This window comes from Lates calcarifer, linkage group LG4, assembly GCF_001640805.2.
Source record: "Lates calcarifer isolate ASB-BC8 linkage group LG4, TLL_Latcal_v3, whole genome shotgun sequence".
NCBI classification, from domain to species: Eukaryota; Metazoa; Chordata; class Actinopteri; family Centropomidae; genus Lates; species Lates calcarifer.
The window spans coordinates 19,418,663-19,444,361 of NC_066836.1; the positions used below are offsets into that span (position 1 = coordinate 19,418,663).

The 25,699-nt window shown below is 41.2% G+C and overlaps 1 protein-coding gene across 1 annotated transcript; it reads right to left on the reverse strand.

The window, feature by feature from the left end:
• Positions 1-1,231: 1,231 nt before the first annotated feature.
• Positions 1,232-23,777, reverse strand: col6a1 (collagen, type VI, alpha 1). The gene is made up of 35 exons (XM_018677470.2): positions 23,471-23,777; positions 22,609-22,738; positions 21,576-21,776; positions 21,320-21,479; positions 19,964-20,077; positions 19,844-19,864; positions 19,384-19,404; positions 19,238-19,282; positions 19,062-19,115; positions 18,873-18,917; positions 18,245-18,271; positions 18,117-18,143; positions 17,934-17,978; positions 17,785-17,838; positions 17,103-17,165; positions 16,953-17,015; positions 16,814-16,867; positions 16,686-16,721; positions 16,540-16,602; positions 16,189-16,251; positions 14,581-14,643; positions 13,907-13,969; positions 13,723-13,773; positions 13,599-13,634; positions 13,335-13,397; positions 8,187-8,252; positions 6,437-6,472; positions 6,030-6,066; positions 5,798-5,806; positions 5,564-5,697; positions 5,055-5,164; positions 4,011-4,197; positions 3,735-3,906; positions 3,589-3,618; positions 1,232-3,458 (listed from the first exon to the last, which is right to left on the reverse strand). Exons 1-35 carry the CDS (start codon positions 23,553-23,555, stop codon positions 2,854-2,856), a joined length of 3,033 nt encoding a protein of 1,010 aa, XP_018532986.1. The 5' UTR covers positions 23,556-23,777; the 3' UTR covers positions 1,232-2,853.
• Positions 23,778-25,699: the final 1,922 nt, after the last annotated feature.

A 25,699-nucleotide genomic window follows, 5' to 3' on the forward strand; every position in this document is an offset into this window, starting at 1 on the left:
ACAGCAGCAGCCAATGGCCAGTATGTTGCTCAAGGGCAACTCAACAGGCAGATACTTGCTGACATAGTGGGTTAGACTTGGGATTTGTGTTTAAGGGAGTCTGTCTACTACACTGTCACTCTGCTGCACCCAAGTTGTCACAGAATTAGCATTTGGTTAAAGATTTTCTCTTTCTTTTTCTTTTAATAATATTGTGCAGCTTTACCAGTGGTTATAGTAACATTTTACTCAGTAAGTTAATTGCTGAAATCTGTATCTAAAGCAGGAATATGACCAACTCAAAGAGCAAGTACCTGTAAATTATAATCCACCATTGCTCAGATTAGGACAAGAAAAGATAACAAGGTTCTACAGCAATGTGTAGCAGTTAGGCCGCCCTTAGACACAGCGGTGCTTTGAACTAAACGCTGCTGTAAGCATGTGAAAATGCTCAAGGTGACAATGCTAATATTCTGAAGTTCGGCAGGTAATGTTGACTATGGTCACCAACTGAATTTGACATGCCAACACAACTCACAATTGTGGAGGTATTTTAATGTGTCAACCTCACAGTGGTGGTAGGATTATGTGTGCTACGTACATAATGTTTAATTTAACAGTCATAGGAACAGATGTGAGATTTATCAAGTCTTTTATCACAGAGCTAGAACAGAATGATAAGTGGAGTAGGAAGCACTTAGTTCTACGTTTTTTAGGTTTTCGTCCATTTTCCCTTTTTATCTCACTGTGATGTAACTACATCCCAGCTCAGCAATGAAACTGTAAAAAATTCAGCAAGGATAATAATCAAGGCTTACAGGTCTATAAACATGCTAGCAGCTATGTGATGCCGTTTTTATACACAGTGGTTTAATGAGCTAATGCTAATGTTTGCATGCTAACATGCTCACAATAATAATGACAAAAACTGATGTTCAGCAGTAATTTTTTCCCAGAGTCATTCTTATGTTCCTAGTGTCCTGTGTTCCCCAGCTCTGTATTTGCCTAATATGACACAGGCTGTTGTGGGAACTCTTCTGTTCCCCAGCACTTCAGTATAGCTCTCAGTGTTTTAGGCCTACACCTGAAGGAACTTACCAAATGGATTAGCATTAGGGCTAGGGTTAGGGTTTAGGGTTGTTCTGTTCATAGAGCTGTTTTGAAGCCTTGTTCCAATAAAAAAAAGGATAATATTTATGAGATGTTTTTTGTGTTTATATGTGTGATTGTGGACAAAAGTGAGCTGAGACAGTTTGGTGTAGCAACCTTTATTGAAGGAGCTCTTACAACACTACTGAGGTTGTGTATCCTCAGAAAAAAAAGTCTTCTTTAACAACACGGGTATGGGCTGATACACTGAGACTAATAGCACCACAGATAATAACAGCGACACAGCAACTCTGGGCCACTGATGACAACAAAACTGAATGTCCAGAATTTACATTTGAGGGGATCTTGTAGGCATGTGTGTGTTTTGTGTGTGTTTGTTGTGAGGGTGTGAGGGACTCACAGCATGAGTCCCATTAGGTTTATTTTCCAGCCTTGAACCATGACAGATGTTTTCCTACCTCACTGATGAAGTGCAAAGGTGTGTGTGTGTGTGTGTGTGTGTGTGAGGCCTCTGCACTGCACTGACAATAAAGAACAGGTTTCTGTCATTCTGTTATTTGAACCAGTGGCCCCAGCACAGCTGTTTATGGAACAATTGCCTGAGGCCACTTGTAAAGAAAAAAATTGCCTTGCCACCACCTACACATACATACAGTAAATCTTGTGCACACTGAGGTGCTCACACACACACACACACACACACACACACACACACACACACACACACACACACACACACAGACAGATACAGACACACACATATTGAGTCCAGCTGCTGTGTCTTCATTAGTACCAAATTTAAGTGCTGATGGGTTTTGTTTGCCTGATGTCACATCCTGTCTCCCCTGTTTGTTTGGTGACCTAATAGAGCTTTCAAGTGACGTCAGTTGTAAGTTCTTACCAAGTCGGTTAAATGTTATGACTTTTGCAATGGATTTTTCCATAAGCTTTATAAGGGCAAAACTTAAAATAAAGCTGACTGGCCAATCATGAGCCAGCCTTCCAGGTTAACAGTCATATACTTACAGCAGGCACGCGCCAAGGAATTTTTATCTGTAAGTTTTCAGTTCACAGCTCTGGTTGGTTCACCTGTGTTCTTATTATGTAAAATTGTGACAGTTCACATCTGGCACTATTTGAGAAAGTGGTAAGAGCTATAAAAATGACTCCACATTAGACACTAAACGCAATCCTTCAAATGGAAGGGGCTCCAGTCCTGGAGAGACAAAGAGTATAGCCTCAATGAGCCATTTTCAACTCACACTAGTTACTTGAAGTAAGTCAAAGCTAATGGTGATACAGGGATGCAGAATACCTGAGTAGAAATCAGCTCAATGCTAGTGAAAGCTAGAAATAAGTTTAGATGTAGCCATTTCTGATGGCTCTCCAGGACTGGAGTGATACTCTTTGAAATAGGTCGTTTTCATCCTGAGCTTTGCCTCCTAACATTTCCTTTCAATTGTTTACTTTCACGATAACCTCTAAAATGGTACCATCACTTGGGTTAAGGGCTAAAGATCCAAGGATAGAGGATGGAATTTGTGCAAAGCCTGAGATGTTCTTCCTTGGAGGCAAAACTCAGGGTAAAACGGTCCCATGAAGACATTTCATTTGTCTGCCACACAATCATTTGTCGTTTAGTGACATTTTTCCTTAAAAAAAAAAAGTACTTGAACACAGTGTATGGTAAATGAGTGAGACTGAATATTCATAATGGGACTAAAAATGTAAAGCGTGTTGGTCCTGTTGTTGGGGGCTCTGCATTTAGCGCAAGGAGACCCTGCGGGAGACGGTCTGGGGGAAGACCCCGCGGAGCAGAGAGGGGTAATCTGCGACACGGAACAGGTGGCGCTGGGCGTAGGAGATGTCGTTCAGGTTCCCCTTGCTCACCAGTATGCGGAGGTTTGCCTCGTTGACCTGGTTGCCGACAGCGACGACAAAGAGCTCCACCCCAGCGTCCGCCACATCACGAACACGCTTCTCCAGCACAGCCTCGGTGACGGCCTGAGACCTGCCGTCAGAGAACAGCACCAGCTTCTTGTTGCCTCCCGATGCGTCCCCTCGCCCAGTTAAACTGCGGATGGCAAATTCCATGGCTCCTAACACGTTGGTGCCGTCATTTTGGAAAGCTGCCTCCTCAATGTGATGAGTCAGCAGGGTCAAATTGGTAGTCAGCGCCTGCTCCAAGCGGGCACTTCGGCTGTACTGGCCCACGCCTACTCTGACCGTAGCACCCCTGTTCCTCTTTGCTGTCAGGAAGCGTTTGGCCAGCTGCTGGACGAAGGTCTTGCTTATGTCAAAGTTCTTCTGGCCCACACTAGCCGAGCTGTCCATCATCATCAAAATATCAGCACCCTCAGTGAAAGTGACTGCAATACACAAACACACACACATACACACACACAGGTACAATACATCAGATCAACAGCTGCTTCCAGTGTTTTTGGGACAGACTGGAGTGGTACCAAGGTGCAACACAGCCAAGAAAAACAGACTTACTGGAACATTTGTAGTCTGGGCATCTCTTATCTGGATGAGAGAACAACAGTGGGAAAGTCAGCTTATTTGGAGATGGTGTTAAATGTTCATTTGATGGAAATGGCCGATAATGATGTGTGTTTGTGCACAGGTACATGTGTGTTTACCTTGACAGATTCTGGATGTGAGGTTCTGTAGGAAAGTGTCATCTAGCAGCTCAGCAAAGTTATTCAGGACAAAGGAAAAGCCTGGTTTGGGGTCACTCTTGCACACCACATCTTCAAGCTGCTCTTGGTTGGGCTGACGGCCTGAGTAGTCCATAACTCCTAAACCACCCACCTGGACATGAGGGAAGAGGTTCGTAGGTCATCTGCTATGTCAGTAGTTTAGTTGAGGGGTGTGGCATGAACATTTACTAGTCTATCTAGGTGTGTTACACTCACCCGGATGTTTTTACCACAGAGTATGTTGTTGGGAGTCTTGTCCCTGATAATGTCAGAGCGGCCGTCGGTGAGAACGAGAACGACTCGGTTCTCTTGCCTCATCAGTTTGATTGTGTTGTTCAGAGCGAAGTCGAGGGCCTCACCAGTGTATGTGGCCTCAGCCAGCCAGTGCAAATCTCTCACTGCCCTGTGCACAGACACATAGAAATGTGATGACACACAAAAAATCTGTGGCTTTTTAAGAAAAGTAACAACATTTAAAAAGCACTCAAACATACACAGTAGGCTTGTTTGCTGCTGCGTCAAGAATGAAATAAGAAGACTGAATCAATTTAGTACTCATGCAGACTTGCTTGGTGCAAAGACATTTTTCACCGCCAAAAGGAAGAAGAGGGAGAAGGGAGGGAGATTTAACTGTTTTCCTGTTGCTTAGTTGTTTCACTGTGGATGGAGATCTTCCACAGTGATCTGAGGACAATGTGTGTTTTCCCAAAAGGTGACACTTCTTTTACTTTGCAATGTTTAATTCTCTGTTCATAAAAATGGTAAATAAACAATTCAGACAGAGCTGTTGGAAAGCACTTTTGATAGAGCTAGGCTAAATCTATTGCCTTGCTTCCTGTCTTTTGCTAAGCTAGGCTGAAAACATTGAGGAGCAATTTCTCAACTGGGTACAAAGAGATGGCATTGTAATTATTGTCCTCCTTCTCAATAAGACACCAAACAAGAGATTACACTGGTTATAAGTTAAAAGAGCCAATACTGAGTTAGAAACCAGCAATTACACTGTTTGTTCTTGAAGAGGATTATGAGTTCATGCTAAAACACAGCGGACTTCCCTCCAAATACTTTCAGGCTTATGTAAAGCTGAGACATTTTCGAACTGTAGTTTGGAGAGGATGTAACCTGCAACTGAAATCAAACCTCACCAGCAGTGGTGACACTGAGTCATTATGAATCACCATTACATGACACATTCAAACAGCAAGCCACAGAAAAAGCATTGAGGCAGGTGGGGTTGTGATTGCGTGCATGTGAGCTCACTGTTTAAATTCGGTGAGGGTAGCGGCGTTGGCGGAGCCCAGTTGGACAATTTCTTGTGCCCGTGATCCACTGTACTGGACAACACTCAACCTGGACTCATTACCTGCAAACTGGAAAGAAAAACATTGCATGGTGACCGTGTGTTTTGGTCTGTGTGTGTTATGTCTACAAGCATGTGTTTTCCTCTGTCAACATTTCTGCGTCCCACCCATCCTGACTAATTATATCCAAACTGGAAGAGGAGAGTCATTGGAGAGGCATAAAAGCAAGTTCCAAAACCAGAGACAATATCTGTCATTCACACTTTCTATTTTGGGGTCTGTTCTCAAGGTTCCTAACATCTCAGAAAAATTGTTTTTGCAATATTGTTGGTATGATTTTAAATAAACAACACAGCCCACAAAGGTCAAACATGGGTTATCCCACAGAGGTTAGGCAAAGATGGATAAATATGAAATACAGTGTGTTCGAATGTCACAACCGAGGATAAATTCAGAGAAGGACGTTACCTTGACTTGCTGGTCTTTCATCAGTCTGTCTATGACTGTGATGACAAAGTCTTTGGCAAGAGCAAAGTTTGTGGCACCAATACTCTCTGAGCTATCCACAATAAACGCCAGGTCCAGAGATGCACACTTACACTCTGAAAAAAAGAAAAACAAAATCACAAAGGATCACACTAGCCACAGAGTATAGGCAATAATTGTGATAATGACTGTGTTTTAGAATGGGTACAATCTTACCACAACAGGCTGCCAAGTGATTAGAAAAGGATGGAGGAAAAAAACACAAATCAAAGTTAATTGACTGTACAAAAAAAGACGAACACAAGTAACCCAAATAACCCTCACATTCTTTGGGTTTTGATTGCATGTTTGGCTAATCAGGCACTGAGTTGAAAAGGGCAAGGTATTTAGAGCACATGTGGCTTCATTTCTCTATGTGTGTGTGTTTAAATGTGAGCGTATAACTTACAGCAGAGCTTCATGATGATATCCAGAATTTCACATTCCTGAAGAGAGAGGTGGAGTACATGTTAAAGTATTGCAAAGTGCTGTCAAATCGCATTACATAACTTTCAAACAAAACATATAAACAGATCCTAGACTGTTTCAAGCAGCTCCAAAGAAAAAAGGAAAACATGACAATGGTGATATTTTAGTGAGAAGACTGGTCGATGAATGGCTGTGGGTTTTTGTGTTTTGTGTTCAGGAAATTGGATGTGTGGCTTTGGACTGAGCATACAGTATCAGTTTCAGGTTCAAAACTAGTGCAGCCTGAAGAGGGAATTAAGTCTGTGGCGCTTAGTTGTCCCATCCTGTGGCTAAATGAGGGCAAGGGATCAGATTAAATGGACTTATTCAATATTTTTGAATACTCACATCAGTTCCTGGTGGTCCAGGAGGCCCAGGAGGTCCCTGCATGGAAAGCAAGAATGAATGTGAGCAAGCAAAGAAGATAGCAAGACTGAGTGATTCATCCTCCTGTTTATCTGTTTAAAAAAAAAAAACTGGCTGGACAAAAGTTTATCTGGTCTGACTTCAAGACTACAGAGACTCCTGGAAGAGTCTTTTTATTTTCACTGGAATAAAAAAAATAAGGTAACTCTATGGAAAACCATTACTCCTTTGACTGCAAACCAGAATCCCTCAGTCACAGAACCCACATCCACACCCACACATTTGTGTGCGCTGCTATCTTTCTGCAACAACATGAATCTTGCCAAAGTTCACTGCCACAGCATCTTGTTTTTTTGCTAGGCTGCAGGAAAACCATCTGTTTTGTTTTAACGGACTTTAAACTCAGTTTAAGAGCATTCTTCTCTGTGACAAAGACACCAGAGTAGCTTGCATGAGTGAGGGAGGGAGGGGGAGAGAGAGAGAGAGAGAGACAGACAGACAGCCGTGGATTATAGACGATAGAAACTGTCCAGAATCACATGATGCACACTGTTCATGAAGAAATATGCAGCAGAGACAGGAGACAGAAGAGAGGCAGAAAGAAGAGGGGAGGAAATGGAGGAGGAGGAGAAGGAGGAAGATGAGGAGAAAGAAGAAAGAAAGTTGGGAAAGTGTGCAAGGGTAGAATTGGAGGACTGACTGTTTGCCCCAGAGAACATGCCCTCATACACAGTGTTATATTTAGATCCAATCTTTGTTCAGTTTTTCACACGATCCAATACCACAAGCTTTCCTTGCCAATTGGTGAAAGGGATGGGAAATCTTTCCATCTTAGCATGTGGTTTGTTGTTGATGTTGAGTGGTGAGAGTAACAAAGATTAGCTCAGTTACTGGATGTCTATGGGATCAGTAGCGGCCTCTGCCCAAAGGGAGGGAAATTCACAAAGCTGAAGGTTTACCTTGTATTTGTTAGCCCAATTTGAGATTAGAGATTTACTGTATATCACTGATCTGACCTCTGTTTTTGTCTAAAATCTATTAAGACGAAGACTGCTGAGACACAACACATGTTCCTTCATTACCATGAACACAGGACAGTAGGTTATTCTACTTACATTCCTGTTGCAGCAAATACTGCAGAGATCACTACATGTGTATTAATCTGCAGTTCCCAACAAATAAACGATTTACTCCTGTTTGAAATGTTTTTGCTAAAAGTGGACTTGGGGCTTAGTGCCATGTGCAGGCTGGGGAGTTTGGAAAGTACTGAGAGATGTTTTTTCATGGAATTTGTTAACAATAACAACAATATAGAATATCATAAGCCTTAGCCTATATATACCCTAAATGGATGCAAATTCTATACAATTGCGTGATTGTTTGGAATTCCTGTTTCTGGTGCTGGAGCAGTGTGATCTGACATTTAATGTAAGTTAAGACTATCAGTGGCTTTATAAATATGTTGATTAAAATGTAATTTTCAGTTGAGCTAAGCTAGGCTAATCTTAGGCTAAGCATAATTTGAAACCAAGGCCACTTCCCAGTGTAGATATTTACAAAAAAGATCAAACGATCTGAAAACTATGTTTGAATGTAAGAGTATCTTAGTGGTGTCCATACGTGGACATCAGTCCCTCCAGTGTCTCAACTTGCATATTTGCATATATCTAGAGAAAAACCTACAACACACACACACACACACATTCATACCCTGGCTCTACAGTATTCTTACCGGTCTGCCCTCAGGTCCTCTGTGACCTTTGGCCCCTTTAGGTCCTGGAGGCCCTGGGTCGTTGTTCTGTGAATAGAGAAAATGACATGGAGATTAAGAGCGAGGTCCACACCTGCATATAGTTTTTATTTTTTAAAGAAATATATATACAGATTTGAAACTACAGGATAGAAACAAATGTTAAACATACAACTGCAATCTTTTATACAGTATCCATGTTGAATGTGTGCTGCTGTCACAGTTTGGGCGTAATGAGTAATATTTTCATGACAAGTTGACAGCTTTGTGTCCTGTAGGTGTGTTATACAAATTAGGAAGCTTTAAAATGACTTAGGGGGACAGCTCAGCTATGTGCATATTCTTCTCATCTTTAAGATCATATGCATGTCAGTGTATCTGCGCATATAAGATCCAAACTAAAATCTTTTTACTGACATTACGTACATTGTCCATTTGTTGCTGGATTAATAAGATTTTTATCTGAACATAAAAGAATATGAAGACTGAGAAGTTCTACCAGATAAGGAAGTGTTGAGATTGTGAGCGTGATGAAGGAAGCTTGAGTGAAAACTTAATTGGTGTTATGTCTTTAAATATTTCGTTTTTGTTAAGAATTGCTGCTGCTTATTCAGGCTGGAACTTTTGTAATGCTGCAATATGGAAAGGTCTGGGAGCAAAACATCCCAGTAGTTTAGTCTGGATGAATGATATGTCAATGACAAAAATGAACATAAAATTCAAGGAGGATGTTACCAAATGGTCCTAATATGGAGCTTTGAGGTACTCCCATTGAAAAGAATGTGACAATGAGATAAAGTGTTTTTATAGATGACTGAGTGTGTCAACAGAATCAAGCGAATTACACGCAAGTTATAGGAGGTAGTCAGGCTTTACTTAACAATAGAGAGACCTTTATTTATTTATTATTTTAACCTAACATTCATTTAGTCACTGGACCATTTACTTTGCAGATGAACAAGGATCAACTTTGGTCATCTATTTCTTTCAGCTGATCCAAAAGGTCTAAAAAAAATCTCCAAAATATGAAAAAGTCCTCTCTTCTACACCATGAATATGATTTACTTGTACTTTTACATGTAAATTTCACTCAGTATTTTACTATATTTCAACCCAGTCTAAACAAATACATACCAGTATATAGTTGTAGAAGAGGGTATCAAAAACATTACCAAAATATAAAGTCATTCACTGCAAAGTGTCTAAATCCTTTTCAAATCTTAACTGTGACCAGATCTGGCCCTCTCTGTCCAGCTACCTCCCACACCAGTGCAGCTGCAGGAAGAGAGAGCAGCTGAAGCCCCTGCAGCTGCTTCACTGGTCTGGACGGCTGATGTGTGGAGAATAAAGAGCTTAACACCGTAAATCAATTTAGGAAAATGATTTCGTCTTTAAGTTCCATGTTCCCACAGATACTGTTACACACTTTAAAGAAACGCGGGCAGTTTGGTTTGAGGGAGACTGCTGGCAGCTTCAGAGAACTTTAAATTACTGCAAAACTGAGAGAGACTGAGGACGGCTACCGTGGTTAATTATGTTATGCTCCAGATATGGTCTTTAAAATGCCTTGCAAACACACACACAATTCAATGTCCTCAAATCCTGATGATCATTATCAGACAAACTTTAACCCTTAATTCTCTGCTCAAGTTACATTCTGACTGGCAGTCACATAAATACTTATTTACGGCTCAACATGCAAAACACAAATGAGATGCAGTGAGGGCAAGAGGGCAGGCTGTCATTGTAAAGTCTCAAATGATTACAATAAATCTTTTCTGCTCTTTGATCTGAGTTGGATGCCAACTGAAACAAGCAGATCTGTACTTCTGCTGCACAACTGTCCATCTACAGTGGACAGATATGAGAGAGAGGGAGAGGGAGAGAGAAAAGGTAATACCATCCACCTGGCTTTTATCACACACATACAAAGTTGCAGTCAGCCGTTTCCAATTACAGCACAATCTCAACTTCAAACACTAATATAAAGAACATGGACCATGTCATCCACACACACACACACACACACACACACACACACACACACACACATGTCCTGACCTTGATTTTATGAAGTCATACGTGACAACAGATGCCAGATGTGAATGTTTGTCACACTTTGTTGAATATGTGTATATTATCATTCCAAAGCATATTAGCTAAAAAGTCGAATAGGTGGAAAAGTCAAAATGTCTATCTACTCCTTTATCCTCTCTGACACACCCATATGTAGTCCCTCCTGTCCCCTCTGGCCAGAGAAAGTGCAGGCAACAAAGTACATGTCTGTACAGTGTGAAAATATTTAAACAATTTAAATTAGGAATCCAGTTGTTCAGAAATCACAGTGAAGCCGGGGGCATTAAATTCTCTAAAAATGTTGTTAGCCAGTTTGATGTCTCATGATTTCAAGTCAAACTGATTCCACTGTGCTGTCCAAAATAGAGAATATTTGAGAGTAAAACTTGTGGAAACAAATAACTGACTGTTCTGAGAAAAAGACGTTACAAGGAAACAAAGAGAGGAATGAATTCCTCTGGGGATAAGTGGAATATAATGGATTCATTTTTTTCCATTGAGATACATTAAATATGGTTTCTCATTATGTGTCTGTATAAAGGATTTGGTCATGGACTGTCCAGTGCAACAGCTGCAAGGGAAAGATTAATGAAATTTTCTTTGAGACAGTATTTTGGGCTATTTGCTTATTGGCTTTCTTGCCAAGAGTTAGATGAGAAGATTGATATCACTCTCAAATCTGTCTGTTAAATACAAGGCAGCCAGTAGCAGGTTAGCTTAGCATAGGATATAATCTAGAAACTGGAAAACGACTAGATATGCTCTGTCTCTGTTAACAATATCTGCCTGCCAGCCTCTTCAAAGCTCACCAATAAACATGCTTTTGCTTGTTTAATCTGTATAAAAACTGAATTGTGTTAATAATGAATTGCAGTTTTATTTATTATGGGGTTTATGTGACAGATTTAAGGAAGCTACTGCTACCAGCTAAGAAATAGTCACACACATACTGTAAACACAGTAAAACTGCTGCTTATAATTCATAAACGTTTTGCATGAATTGAAGGAGATATAACATGTCAATTAGTGAGCTCTAAAGGTGTTACTTTCAGGTAGAGGTCTTTCCCCATTGATTCCAGTCTTTGTGGTACGCTAAGCTAACTAGCTGCTGTAGCCATATATTTACCAGAGTGATATCAATCTTCTCATCTAACTCTTGGCAAGAAAGTAAATCAGCTTATTTCCCAAAATGTCAAACTATTCCTTCAAACAAAGGCATTAGTTACACTACATTTCACTTTCATTTAACTTTAGTTACTAGTTACTTTTAAGATAAAGACTTTACACAGTGTATAATATAACAAGCTTTTAAAATACAACTCACTTGATTAAACCAGCGTTTTCCAACATTTTTGGCTTCTGACATCTAACTAAAAACAGTGAATAGTCAGGGTCACATTTCAGATGTCTGAAAACAGCTCCACCAAAATAGTGATTTTTCCCTCTGAACATTAATTTCAAAAATCATTCAAATTGTGCAATATCGCACCAAAAATAACAGATTAGGGAAAAGGTTTAAAAAGTGGGAACAGATTTATGAATCAGAATTTAGATTTTTCTTCTTCCCACTCCCGTTAATGATCTGATGACCCATCAGATTCATCTGGTGACCTTGTTTATAAAATCATCTAAAGATGTCATATATAATTACATCAGTCAGAGGGACCAAAACAATATTTTAGCTACATTTTGTTGCTAAGACATATATATGTACTTTTACTTGTAATGTAGTATTTTTACATTTTTACATTGCTGTATTGGTACTTTTACTTCTGTAAAGGATCTGAATACTTTTTCCACCACTGAGAAATGTAAACATGGAGCTCATTAGAGGAACATATGGTTTATTTTATATGTTTTGGTCCATTTACATTACATTCCTGCCAAATCTTACCACAAGTTAATAGATTGATTGAGACATGTTTTTGATTATTTATATTTCAGTATAAGAGCCAGTCTATAAAAAAGTCAGAGGAATAACAAACAAGTGGCTTTTACAAGTTTGAAATCAAGATTTTGTGAGGATTCAGAAACTGTATCTCCTAAAGTGACTCAACGTGTTTTGAGTTAATGATACGGCATTCATCAACACAGCCGCAGAATCTGTCATAGAAGTTAAGAGATGTTTCCTGCGTGCTGCTGTAACTGATCAAGCACAAGCAAAAAATGGAAGGAGTAAACATTGGGGCGACTGAGTGAATTATACTTTTGCATCTAATCCTGTCCTGTGCTGCAGTGCCACAGAGTCTTGATGAGTGGTAAACTGATCTGACACTGTAAATCCAAAGCTTACTGTGAGTGTGACTCCTCTTGAAGGGAAAAGCTCATGGTGCACTGATGTATGGATGAGAGAAAAGTAAAAACATGTGCAGAAATGTTTATGTCATGAAACATGGACCTTGTAAATGCAGTAATTTAAATGTAAACATGACCAAGTTGAACCGGGGGTTAAAGTGTTAAAAGTGACACGCTATATGGATACGAATGATCGCACACATGTACAGTCGCCCCACACACACACACACACACACACACACACACACACACACACACACACACACACACACACACACACATGCGCACTCACTCATGCACACACCAAAAGAGTAAAGCAGTCCCTTCATCGTCTCTGCTCATTTCCTGGTATCCTTGACAACGACATATACACAGCTGCATCAGCTCAAAGCCTTCCTCCCCAATGACACACACACACACAAACGCATACAATGTGTTCAGATCTACTTAAGAAAGCATTTTCCAGCTGCAGAACAGAGGGAGAGTGTTAGAGGGAAAAAACAGCAGCAAAGTATGTAAGGGACTAACACAGAAAAACAAAATGAAAGGCAGAACCTTGCAGAAGAAACATATTATTATTTACAACTATAAGTGTTAAAAGAGACCAGTAAAAAAGAAATATGTAAATGTGTCGCTAAAACGAGACATGTGACTCACATCCTGTCAGCGCTCTCTGCCAAGAAGGGATTGAGGGAAGATAAAAAGAGATCAAGAATGAGGAGCAGCTCCAAAAAGGAGACAAGTCAGAGGCAGACTCACATCGAGGCCTGAATCTCCGGGCTCTCCATCATCTCCTTTGGGTCCAGGGGTTCCCTTGCCACCCTGAAGGTCACACAACAAATGGTAGGGGTCACAAAGGCACATGAGCATGACAATTGATTTTAGTCAACTTCAAACAGGGATGCATTCAGTGTTGATCAAAATGAAAGCAAAATACAAAGTACTACATAGGCCTACATAACTAATTTCTAATAAAAGTCCAGCAACGGCCTGATTCCCAGAGAAATTTGAAAGATGACCTACCGGCTCACCAGGATCCCCGCGGGGCCCAGGATAACCCTAAAAGACATAAATGTTCAGAATGTACAAATTTAAATGTAGTGTATCATATATGACATACACACCATTAACCACTGTTACCACACACCTGGAAACCAGGACAACCTTCAGTACCATTTCCTGGGGCACCATCTTCTCCCTGAAATTTAGAAAGAGAGATACTTACAGATCCATCTGCACACACCGACACACACAACACACAACACACACATTTACGAAAACCCCATGGCAGGGCATATGATGAATGGCACACATCTGTCTCCCACACTTACCCTCTCCCCCATTGGGCCTCTGTCTCCTGGAGCTCCTTTGATTCCTCTCGGCCCTTTGGGTCCCTGGAAGACAGAAGGAATGATAAGACTGAAATGTAACATATGAAATGTAACATGACATGTGTTTGTGTGAATGTTGTCAAGGATTTCTGTGTGTATGTGTATGTGTGTGTGTGTGGGCGTGCACATGTGTGTGAATGTGATTAAAGACTCTGGCTTACAGTCTACATGTGGCAGACTCACTTCTAACTGCTTACATAATAATCAGTAACAGTAATCTGATACAGCTCCTGGCTAGCTGACAACCTAGACTATGTGATAATGAATGTCCAGTAACTAATAGTTCCCATTATGCATGGTTATTGATGGTATCAGATTTTGATTGTAGCCGATGCAGTAAACTGCACATTTTTATGGATTTTGGAGCTTAATCAGAGGGTGTCAGTGCCAAGCTGGAGCTCTTATGCTTTAGGCTTTATTATCTTAAAGCCCACGTTTTCAAATCATTAGTATTTATAAAATCTTATTTCTCTATAATAATAAATATTCATGACCAAACAAGACAGCACTATATATATATATATTTTATGACTTACACCCACTGTGTGGGATCAAACTTGATTAACAGTAATGAGGCAAGCAAGCAACTGTCACGTGTGTCCTGTTGGACTCACCTCTGGTCCAGGTGGGCCTTCATCTCCTCTGTAGCCAGGAGCTCCCTGCCTGCCAGGCTCACCCTACAAGACAACAACACAGTTAATGACCAACATTTGGTTCATTTTGAAAGGTTTCTTCATGTATTGTATTCTCCTCATAAAGATATGTCGTTCTGTCATTCTGTCAATGAGCCTCTGAGTTAACCTGAAACTTCCCAAATTAAAGAGTTACTTAATACTCAACTGAAAAACGATGTTTCACTGTCCTGTCCGGTTAAAAGTATCAAGGCAGTTTTCACCTCCGACCACACCCAGCAGTGTGCTAAGACTCTGTATGATCACACTTTGTAATATGTTAATGCAACACCCCAACATTTTAGAAGACTTGCTTGTTTATCTTAAGCCGGATAAAAAATGTAGCCTAGCTCAGCATAAAAGCTGTCTGATTTGCACATTTAATTTTAATCATGGAGACAGAAAGCAAAACACTGTAGTTTATAGAAGGAGTTAGGAGTTATTCTGGAAACAGGTGGGCCCAGCTGCTCCATTCTGTGTTTCCAGTGAAATCACTGTTTGCTGAAATGGACCAAAACATAAGAATGTATCAATGGCTATGTACTTAGCAAAGTTTGGTTGTTCTTGGGGGGTATGTTTTTTGACCTTTGTTTGAGGCTATTTCTCCATCCCAATCTTTGAACACAGCCAGGCTAAATCATGACCAGAACTGTCTGTGTCCTGGATGTACAGGGCTGAACTTAAAACAGACAGGGTAAGACAGAAAAAAGAATATGTCCCAAAATGTCACTGTGCTTCCTCAGATTAAAATTAACATTTGCATAAAGCTGTTATTAAAAAAATTGCAAAAATGTTGCAATTAAGCGCGAAACAGATAATACCATAAAAGGTAGCTTGACAGTTTTTAATGACTGCAAATGATGTACAGCACATAACTGCATGTGAGGACAGAGTTTTTCCTGAGTGTATGAAGCAGGACTAACATGTCAGTTATTCCGTGTTTTCTGTACTATTCAGTTCCTCGCTCTGTTGAGGAAAGGAGGCACAGTCGAAAGCACAAAAGAGCCATTGAAACTTCTGACATCACGGAGGTTACCACAACTAACGCTTGTAACGTATTATTATTATTACACTGCCTGGTGCCTTATTAAGAAAACCATACTGAGGCTTTGGCTCGACCAGATGGAGAGAAGAACTGAGTCAGAGGGGAAAGAGTGAGTGTCGATGTTCCCAGGAGGAGTAAAAACTGAGAATGAGAGAGGGGAGATGGAGCATGCAGGAGTGGGCAGCACTCTGGGGCACCGGCCAGCTTCGCCTCTGTTTAATCCTCTGCTCAACGTATTCCCCCTCAACATGAAATATGGACGCAAGTCCTCACACATGCACGCATACTGGGAAGCATGCAAACGCTCAGTCACAAGTTCCCTCCCCGGCCGGAAAAAAAAAGGATGCTGCCAGAGAGAGAAGTGGGTGGTTCATTTTTGGGGCTGTGCCGCCTCCTGAAACTCTACACAACAGGCTAACAAACAGCGCATGTACCTCCTGTTTGGGCCTATAGCAGTTTCTATGTGTTCATATTTGAATTTGTCTCTGTGTGTGTGTGTGTCTTACGGGATCTCCATTGCCGCCAGCTGAGCCCTCCCTCCCCTGCTCTCCACGGGGTCCTGGCTCTCCCTGGCAAGGAAAAGAACAAATGTTTATGGTGACTGAACGCAGACAGAGCCAACTGTTAAACAAAGATCAGTAGGAGTACACGGGGAGTGATATTAGAAAAACAGTATTTGGTTCCATTAAGGTCAGTGTGGTTGCAGTCAACTCAGTACAACTTCCAAACTGCACTTCCCATGAATTTCTAAGACGGAGATGCTGAAATCAGTCAGCAGACTGTGTGGGACTGGGGATTCTGGGGGTTCTTCATCCCTCTTCGTCATCATCATCATCATCATCATCATCATCACTTACCGGATCTCCTCTTGGACCTCTGTTTCCACGGGAACCTTGCTCCCCCTTCTCTCCAACTTGTCCCTACAAGAAAAATGTAAAGATGTTAATGCTCACACACACAAACACGACTCATTTAAAGTACAATACCGATCTGATTTGCTCACTCTCTCGCCAGGAGATCCATCCTGTCCAGGTGGGCCCTGAAACACGCACACAAATAGCAGGATATCAGATGGACCGCTAGATGTGGCAAAGTTGATATTTGGTGGTGTCCAGCGGAATTACTACTCACATCATCACCACGCTCTCCTTTGTCCCCATCAGCTCCCCGAGGACCCCGATCACCCTGTCACAACACAGATATTAACACAAGTCTTATTTCGTGTTCTGTTGTTTGTCATCCTCCAGTGTTTCTCTCTGTACTGATTTACCTGAGGTCCCAGAGGTCCATAGTTTCCAGGCAATCCTGGTACACCGTCTCTTCCAGGATCTCCCTGAAATAAGCAAAAAATGTCAGATTACAGACCACCAAGAGGCTGATCTGATGATCACTGACTTGCCTAAGTATTTTCTAATCTTACTTTTGCTCCTTTCTGTCCATAAGGACCAGGGTCTCCCTTTGGTCCAGAGTCTCCCTGCTGGCCCTGGAAACATAAAACACAGAGACAGTTTCAGCACATGATTATAAGCAGCTGAAGCCACAACACTCAATCTATGAGGCCCACTGTGCATGCATGCACACATATGAATGTGTGAGTTTGTTTACAGTAGAAATGTATAGCTTCATTTAAACAATCTGACAGCAGAGAATGTAAACCAAGTGGTGATTAAAGAGCCAGTGGTCTCAGCCTGGAGGGGTCTGGAGTGATACAGGTCAGGGCCACACCAACAGCGACATTCCTAAACATGCAACTATGGCTAATGGCTAATCTGTAAACAATGAAGCTGAGCCTCAGGCTAATACGGAAGTGGTTTATCTGGGTGTGTTAACGTGCTCAAGAGAGAAGACAAGGCACAAAAATAGAAAGATGCAGAGTGTGCATGTCCTGTGCAGACTGTCTACGCTTCTGATTGACTGTGTATTTTTTGTCCTTAAATCTGATGTCATTGTCAGTGTGTGTTAACATCTAATGACTGGTCTCCATCTGGTTGTGATTCATACTGTATGCAATGTGTGATGTAAGCAGGAGCAGAGCTCCAGTCGAGGCCAAAATGCAAGACCATAACAGTGGGATTATTCTGAGATTAAGATGTACAACTCACGTCTGCTCCGGGAGATCCTTTACAGCCGGGAAGACCAGGGAAACCAGCTTCACCCTAATGAGGAAAACCACAGAAACAAATAGAATAATAAACCTCAAAAGCCAGATAGCCAGAGCTGCACTGATTGGATGTCAGGGTCTGTAACTCACCTTGCGTCCATCAGTTCCATCATTTCCCCTTTGACCTTTGTCTCCCTGAGAAGGAAAATCAAATACAGAAGATGGAATGAGAGAGAATTCAAGTGAGAGAGGAAGAATTTTGCCATTAAGTTTCAGAGCAGCCACAGATAAGACAGCATCCCTATGATGATTAGGTGGTCGTGAAGAGCTCACCTTGTAGCCTTTGTGTCCTCTATCACCCTGCAGGAAACATGGACATCATTGGTCAGTCATGAATTATACAGTTCAGAAGAGATACTGGTTAGAAGTATACATTTTATATTTCTGTGATCTGTAAGTACCTTCTCTCCTCTGGCACCACGGTCTCCCTGGAGATAGAAACACACACATCATTATTATCATCATGATATGCAGCATGGTGGTCATTGATAAGGTGACTACAGTCTGACCTAGAGTCACTGCTACTGTTGATGAAACAAGCTGTATGGAGAATTTGACCTTTATTTTAAGACTACAACATGAACAATATGTAAAACACTATAAAATAATAGTATGTATATGTGCACTTATAAGATGTAACCCATCACATATGTCAATGGAAGACACTGTTCCTGTGCAAGCTTTGTGTCGACCATGTTAACCCTTTCATTTGGCTTGAAATTATCAATAAAAAGAAAAAGAAAGAGAAAAGAGAAGAAGGTGGATGAACTCCCACTGTGATACAATGTAATCCACTACTCACAGCTTTTAATGCATCACAGCTGCTGCTCAATCTTTCTTTTCAACTAGAAAATCATCTCTCATTCCTTTGGCCTATTCTCCAGTATAAATATTTTTTTACTACTTAAGTTTTGTTTGTCTCACCCAATGTCAGCTGGGATTGGCTCCAGCCCCCCTGCAACCCTCAAAGGATAATGCTAATGCTAATGGATAGATAGATGTTTTGTTAGTGGTAAAAGTGCAGTCTACCTTCATTCCACTGTAACCAACAGGACCAGGATCTCCGATGTGACCCTGTAACACAGCGAAAGAATTCACTATTATTAGGTTGTGCTCCATGAAAAATCCAAGGAGATGTGGTGATTGTTGTGTCCTTTTGCATGCATGCGTGTGTGTGTGTGTTGGTTGTGGATGAGGATGATTGTGGAAATCACCTACCACGTCACCAATATCTCCTTTCTCTCCTGGCATTCCTGGTCTACCTGTTTCTCCCTGTAGAGAAGAAAAACAAACAAAAGCCCTTTAGTTCATTTTTCACTTTTTCCTAGAGCACAGCTGAAAGCAGTGGCTGCACAGGAGTTCTACCATAAGATGTATTTGTATGATAATCACACCTTTCCACCAAGGTCTCCGTCTGGTCCTTTGGGCCCTCCTGGAGCCTGCGTACAGAACAACAAAACACAACCAATGAAACAGTTGCTCAAAATGAAATCCAAAAAAGCATTTGAATTGGCTGGAATGTATTAAATGGCATACTCACACTGCAGTCAAAAGAGCAACACTGGAAGAAAAGAACAGACAAATCATGAGCACCATATCACAGGAAAATGTCTTTATGTCACTTTATGTTATTTAAGTGAAATACTTAAATAATAATGTTCACTAGACTTTTCTAAACCTAACATCACCGTGTCTAACTGCCAGATGACAGCAGAGCTTGACAATATGTCATATTAAACATAGAACTACAGTGATTTTGTTTGAGTTACTAAAGTAGCCAAGATCCTGATTATCGCAGTGATCCTAATTTGCTTTAAATGCGCTAATTTCAGTTTCCTGCGGCTGTGCTGTGTCTCCTGAGAATGAGGGAATTTAGCAGAGTTTAACATGGAAGCACAGACTGCCTTAGCTCCATCTGTCGGGCTTCAACTTTAAATCTAACTGTAGCAAGCAAACCCATACAATAAGATTTCCTTAAAAACATATAGGAAAATACATACCACATCCTTTGTCTCGTTTGTCTGAAAATAAAAAAAGAAAACAAATGTTAATTTATAATTTAAATTCTCTGAAGAGAAGAGAAGAGAAGAGAAGAGAAGAGAAGAGAAGAGGATACATACGATCATATCAATGATGGTGCGAATGGTTCCCATCTTGGTGGATCTGGCATCGTCTGCAGCGGTGAAGTTCTGTCTGTACGTCTGGTCTGTGGCAATGATTGACAGCCTGGTTTCCTGGACAGACGCAAACATGTGACTCATTGATAAAACTGATCTGTAAAAGCTTTACTCTGGGACAATTTTGTTTGTAGGACCCAAATTAGCTTCAGCCAGTGTTGTGGCCAGTCCTCCTGGTATCAGACATAACAGATATTATCTTCAGTTGGATTTCCATGAAGACATCAAGAACGCCTTAATTTCTCACAACAGTCTTGTTAACTCCATCATCATTAGCATCACTTAGCATCACTCTGAAATTTAGGTCGCCGGTCTTTTTTTGTCTGACTCCAGGCATCAGGCCACAGAGTACAGACAAATGACTGAAAAATGACTCTTGCCTCCTGGCAGCAATCCACATAAACACCTGACAGTGACTGTTTTAAAATACTGTGTGGTCTGGAGAATGTTGTCTCTCAGTATCATTTGGAAATGTAGATATATAAACCTAACTGTATCCAACTTAAACACAACTTTGAGTGTTTAGATCAAGAATATCTATCTGTCTGAGGACCAGGTTGAGTTTTAGACTATGAGAGTAATGAAATTTTTGGAAAGTAAAGACATTTCACTTAAGTTTGCTTTAGTTTAATTTACTTCATTTAACGGCAGTTCCCTTAACTTAACTTAACTTAACTTAACTTAACTTAACTTAACTTAACTTAACTTAACTTAATAACTAATTCTTTTTATCTCACATCATTTCAACTAAAGTCAGTGGGATATGTTTTCATTATAGCAAGACTCTTCACTTCTTCACAGAAGGGCTGTTTGAGGGTTAAGACTTGGTTTTAAGGTTAAGGTTAGTGTTAGTTTAAGGTTAATAGGTACATACTGCGCAAAAATGCATTTCAAAGTTCAGCTGAAGCTAACATGAGGTGTCAACAGTCTGAGTTAGCCAGATCAAATGTGTATTTCTCAAAGACACAGTCTGTTTAGTCTGTGTGTTTTTATGTATTTGTGTCTCTGAACTTCGGAATGCATTTTGATCCTTTAAGCTTAACCTAAGACTGTGGATTTTGTCCCCCATCTTTTACATTTAGAAGGATTTCTTCACAGCCAGTATGGACAGAGACCAATTAGTTTTACAGTGTCCAAACAGATAAGAAATAAAAAATCTTAAAAGGCCCTAAAAACTTGGTTTCATTTGTTAACATTTCTGTTGACATGTGTGATTAAGGTAAGGTAAGGACCTAGAGAATTTATTATCCTAATGCAGCTCCTCACAAGTGTAGAAGCACCAATGTGTGTGTTTTGTACCTCCTGGTCAGGTGAGATGGCGACAGCGAACACTTTGACTCCATGTTGCCTGGCCTCATTAGCCGCCTCCTGCACTCCTCCACATGGCTCTTTGTAACCAGTAATAGGATGACCATCAGTCACTACCACAATGTACTTGTTCTCATGGTGGTGGGAACCCCTACATGCAGGCAGACACAAAAACACACACTTTGAGATTATATGACTGCTCTTATTACATTATCTGCTCAAGTGTATGCGTGTGTGTTATTGGTACCCAACGAGCAGCTCAGCAAGACCCCTTCTGATGGCGCAGTCAGTATATGTGCCCTTGCCGATGTATGAGATACCATCGATATCTTTCTTCAGGTTCTGACGATCAACGCTCATGTCACTCAGCTCTCGCACAATGATGATATCGTCACTGTAGTGCAGCGCTCCTGAATTCCACGTCAGGATGCGGTCACATTCGTGTCGCCTAGACACAGACAGGTGTTGAGCAGAGTAACAGTTGTCTAATAGTACAACCATCACATCAACACAACATTCATTTGCAACATGGTATAAATAGGCAATGGTGGAATATAACTACGTACATTTACTCAAATACTGTACTTGAGTGCATTTTTGCTGGTACTCCACTACATTTCAGAGGCAAATGTTATACTCTGCTCTCTTACTTCAAGATTACAAACAAAACCTGTAATGAACAAGTAAAATGTGCAGCAAGGAGTTAAAATAATACTATATCACTGACAGGAGCAATTCTGCTGCATAAGGAGTACTTTTACCTGTGATACTTTACATTTGCTGATAATAAGTACTTCTTAAGAAGAACCATCAATCAAAATAATATTGACATTGAAATATGGCCAAGTACTATATCCAAATCACGGGAGCTGCTATTTTTTGATAAAGGTCAAATGTGTCACAACATGATTATAATCATATTCTCCATTTTTTTCAGTGAAAAAATCTAAAATCATGAGTCATTTTGCAACATTTGTTAAAGTAACCAGGCTGAAAAACAGTGTTTCATTGGCATCACTGGTTGAAATTTCAGACCACAGTCAGCATCAGTGATGGGTGTGGTCAGAGGTGTGCTGTATTGCACTTGTAACCACTCCCATCAGTGATGTCACAGTGTCCCACAGTACACCTGGACATCACTGCAGAGTGGTATTTAGTTTCTCTGTTTTAGTTTAAATTCAGGACTTTTATTTGTAATGGAGTAACTTTCCTCATAGCTATTGCTCTCTCTCTCTGTGTGTGTGTGTGTGTGTGTGTGTGTGTGTGTGTGTGTGTCTTACATATCCCTGAGTTCATCTATGAAGCGCTTGGCGAAATCTTTGATCTGGTCAATATAAAAGTTGTGAGGTGTCTGCCTGAGGGCGACACTCTCTGATGTATCCAGTACGAAGAAAAGATCAACGGGACAATCTGCTCACAGAGGAAACAAAGATGGCTGTCAGGAAATTCATCATCCACTGAACAAACTGTGAACCAATGCATCCAAAATGCATTTCCACCAATCCATCAGTTCAAATGACATCAGCGCAGGTATCACTGCTGCAGCACTGGAGGCCTACAGGACAACATGATGCTGCTTGGAGCACCCTGCATTACAGTGGATGTCATGGAGATGCTCTACCTGATCCTACTTTATACAGGTAGATTTATGACAGATGCAGGACTTTGTCTGTGCCCATATACTGGTCGTCTGCATATACACTTGTATTACAGCTCTTGCACAGCACCTTTACAGGTCAGCATATGCCTGCTGTATCATCACCTGCTTTGGTTCTTGTCCACATTCATTATTTTACATCCACAGCATTGGTAGATCTTTTACATTACACCCAAAGCCTGCTATTCAGGCCCATTAAGACAACCATGGGACCAAACAAGGGCTTGCTCGAGGTGGGCTAGGCCCCTGTCATCCTCTGATCCAACTTTGAGATGTGGTTGAGTCTCTGCTGCTGTTTGTTAAGGTTACTCCAACTTCTCAAGTATGTAACCCAGAGACAAGGAACATCTGGACTAGCTCTTGCAGCAAATATCACCTCGGTACATTCAACCACAGAGAGACCTCTTTGCATGCAACACAGCGCCATAAACATCAGATGTTAGAATACATTCATGGAAAATTCGATTTATTTTTTGCAAACTTACCCGCAAATCTCTGTCTTTGGTCCAGCGTTTGCGCTCCAACCAGGAAAGCGCACAGCAGCGCAAGGAGACCTCTAAGAGTCTCCATGATTAAACTGCAAAAAACCCTAAAAACTCAACAAAAAAACAAACAAACAAACAAAAAAACAACACCCCCGCTCCCTACACAAACAAACACCGAACCTCTCCGGCCTCCCAAAGCCCGGCACCTCTAATAAACAATTCGGCGAACTTTTAGGTGTACCAGCGCTCCGCCGCAGTTTGTCCGAGGCGAGACCCAGAGCGCGCAGAGGAGGACCAGAAGGGGTGGAGGAGGAGGAGGAAGAGTTCACGCGCTTTGTCTAGAACGATGAGCAGAGCGCGCGCGGACTAAGTTTATATAAAATCATAGATATGTCTGCTTCCTTATAAGGGGGGGTCTACGGGAACACTGATACACAGGAATAAACACAAAGCCTGCTGACTTTGCAGGAGGCTCCAGCAGCAATAGACGACTTCTTTGTGCAGAAAGGAGGGTTCGTATAGAGACTGATCTTGACGGTGTTTAAATGATTTCACATGTATCATTAGACATCAGAAAGGGCTTCTTATGTTTGTTCCACCCTTATATGCCATTTATAAAATCAAGAAATGAAACTCTGAATAGGTGCACACTGGAGTAATTTCATCAAGCCTAATGAAAAGCAGCTGACTCACATCTTGGACGCATTTTTTATTCTTTCTCTATAACTCTCCCCTTTCTGTGGAAGAAGGGGGTGGGTGGTATTTCAGTAGGCTACATCTGGTTCATTTCGCCGTCCAGACCTGAACCGAAACATAAAAGCAAGAAGTGGTTAGAGGAGGAGGAGAAGGAGGGATGGGGGGGAAGAATGGGGTTCACTCCTTTTTCCCTTAGAGGCCGGAAGAGCCACAGTGCCACCTACTGCCTCCTGTGTGCAGATCTTGGAGAGGACCTTGGAAAGAGTTTTGGGGTTCAGTGAGGCACTTCCATGGAAGGAGGCAGGGAGGGAGGTGTGGGGATGGAGTGTTCATTTGGCAAAGTGTTGATGGGGGTGGATATTCCAAGGTTGCTGTGGACATATACAGCATTATGTGTGTGTGTGTGGGACTGCAGAGAAGGTCTGGCCTGGACTCAGATTTTCCACTGAGATCACGGTTTCAGGGAGAAAAAGTTGTGTGGAGAAGAAGGGGAGGAAAGGAAGGGAAAGAAAGGGAGAAAAGAGGGGATGAGGAAAGAAGGGGGACATCTGGTAATGATCTGTGTTTATTAGTGAGCTCTCATAGTAAATCTGTTGGATTTCTGGCAGCTGCGTGGGTGCGTACAAATGGAGATGCATGCATTTTAAGATGTCTCAATACCAACCATCATCAGAAATACATTACTCTATAAAACTTTTGAGGAATTCATTAGCAAGGCAGTTGGGAGTGTTTCCAGTTTTCACAGTAACTTGGACAATTTTGTTCAAAAGGAGTCGATACGCACCTTCTTTTATTTGTTTAAAGTTGTAAAGCTGGCAGGTAGGACTGAGATCACTGAGCAGTCATTATCTCTCAGCCTGAAGAAATAAAAACAGGGCATGTCCCCAACAAGTTCAGATAAGGAAGAGATGTATAAACACATACACTTCCTAAATCAGAGAGGTTCTGCATAATGTCCTGGGCACAGCCCGCTGGCAGACAGGATACGGCATGATTTCCGCAGGATTCTGATGTTCAGCGGAGAAGATTAGTTGCATCTGTGAGTCAGAGAGAAAAGAGGAATACTGCTGAGACAGCCAGTGTCTCCAGTCTGAAGATCATTACAATTTGTGGGTTGTTTTTTTTTTTGTTTTTTTTTACATCTTGCAACATTTAACACACCACACCACATTCATATTTGGGGTTGTACTTCCCTGTGAGTGGCAAAGACTTGAGGTTGTTTCAGAGAATGTGATTCAAAAGTTACTGTGCATAAATGACCATGGAGATGAAACAAGGGAGAAACTGACGGTTAGAAAAAACCCCTTCTCTTTTCCAGTGAAAACATTAAAGCTAGCACCGCACAGATGGAAGAGATTAATCGCAGTGTGTGTTACAACATGACTCGTGAGTTCATTTGCCTGAGGTTCAAGTTAACAGAAAAGGTACGGGGAACAGCAGTGGTCCAAATCAGCCAGTGCTGTTAAGTAATCTGGGCCACAGTGGCATCATATAAAGGTAAAAATAATAATCTTTGTTATGGTTCACACCACT

Excerpts from the sequence above, each read along its gene's own strand:
- col6a1 (XM_018677470.2), bottom strand. The coding sequence starts at position 23,555 with ATGGAGACTCTTAGAGGTCTCCTTGCGCTGCTGTGCGCTTTCCTGGTT. Across the intron at positions 21,777-22,608 it reads ATAGATGAACTCAGGGATAT|GCGACACGAATGTGACCGCA; the intron begins GTAAGACACACA and ends GTCTGTGTCTAG. Across the intron at positions 4,198-5,054 it reads ACCCTCACCGAATTTAAACA|GGCAGTGAGAGATTTGCACT; the intron begins GTGAGCTCACAT and ends GTCTGTGCACAG.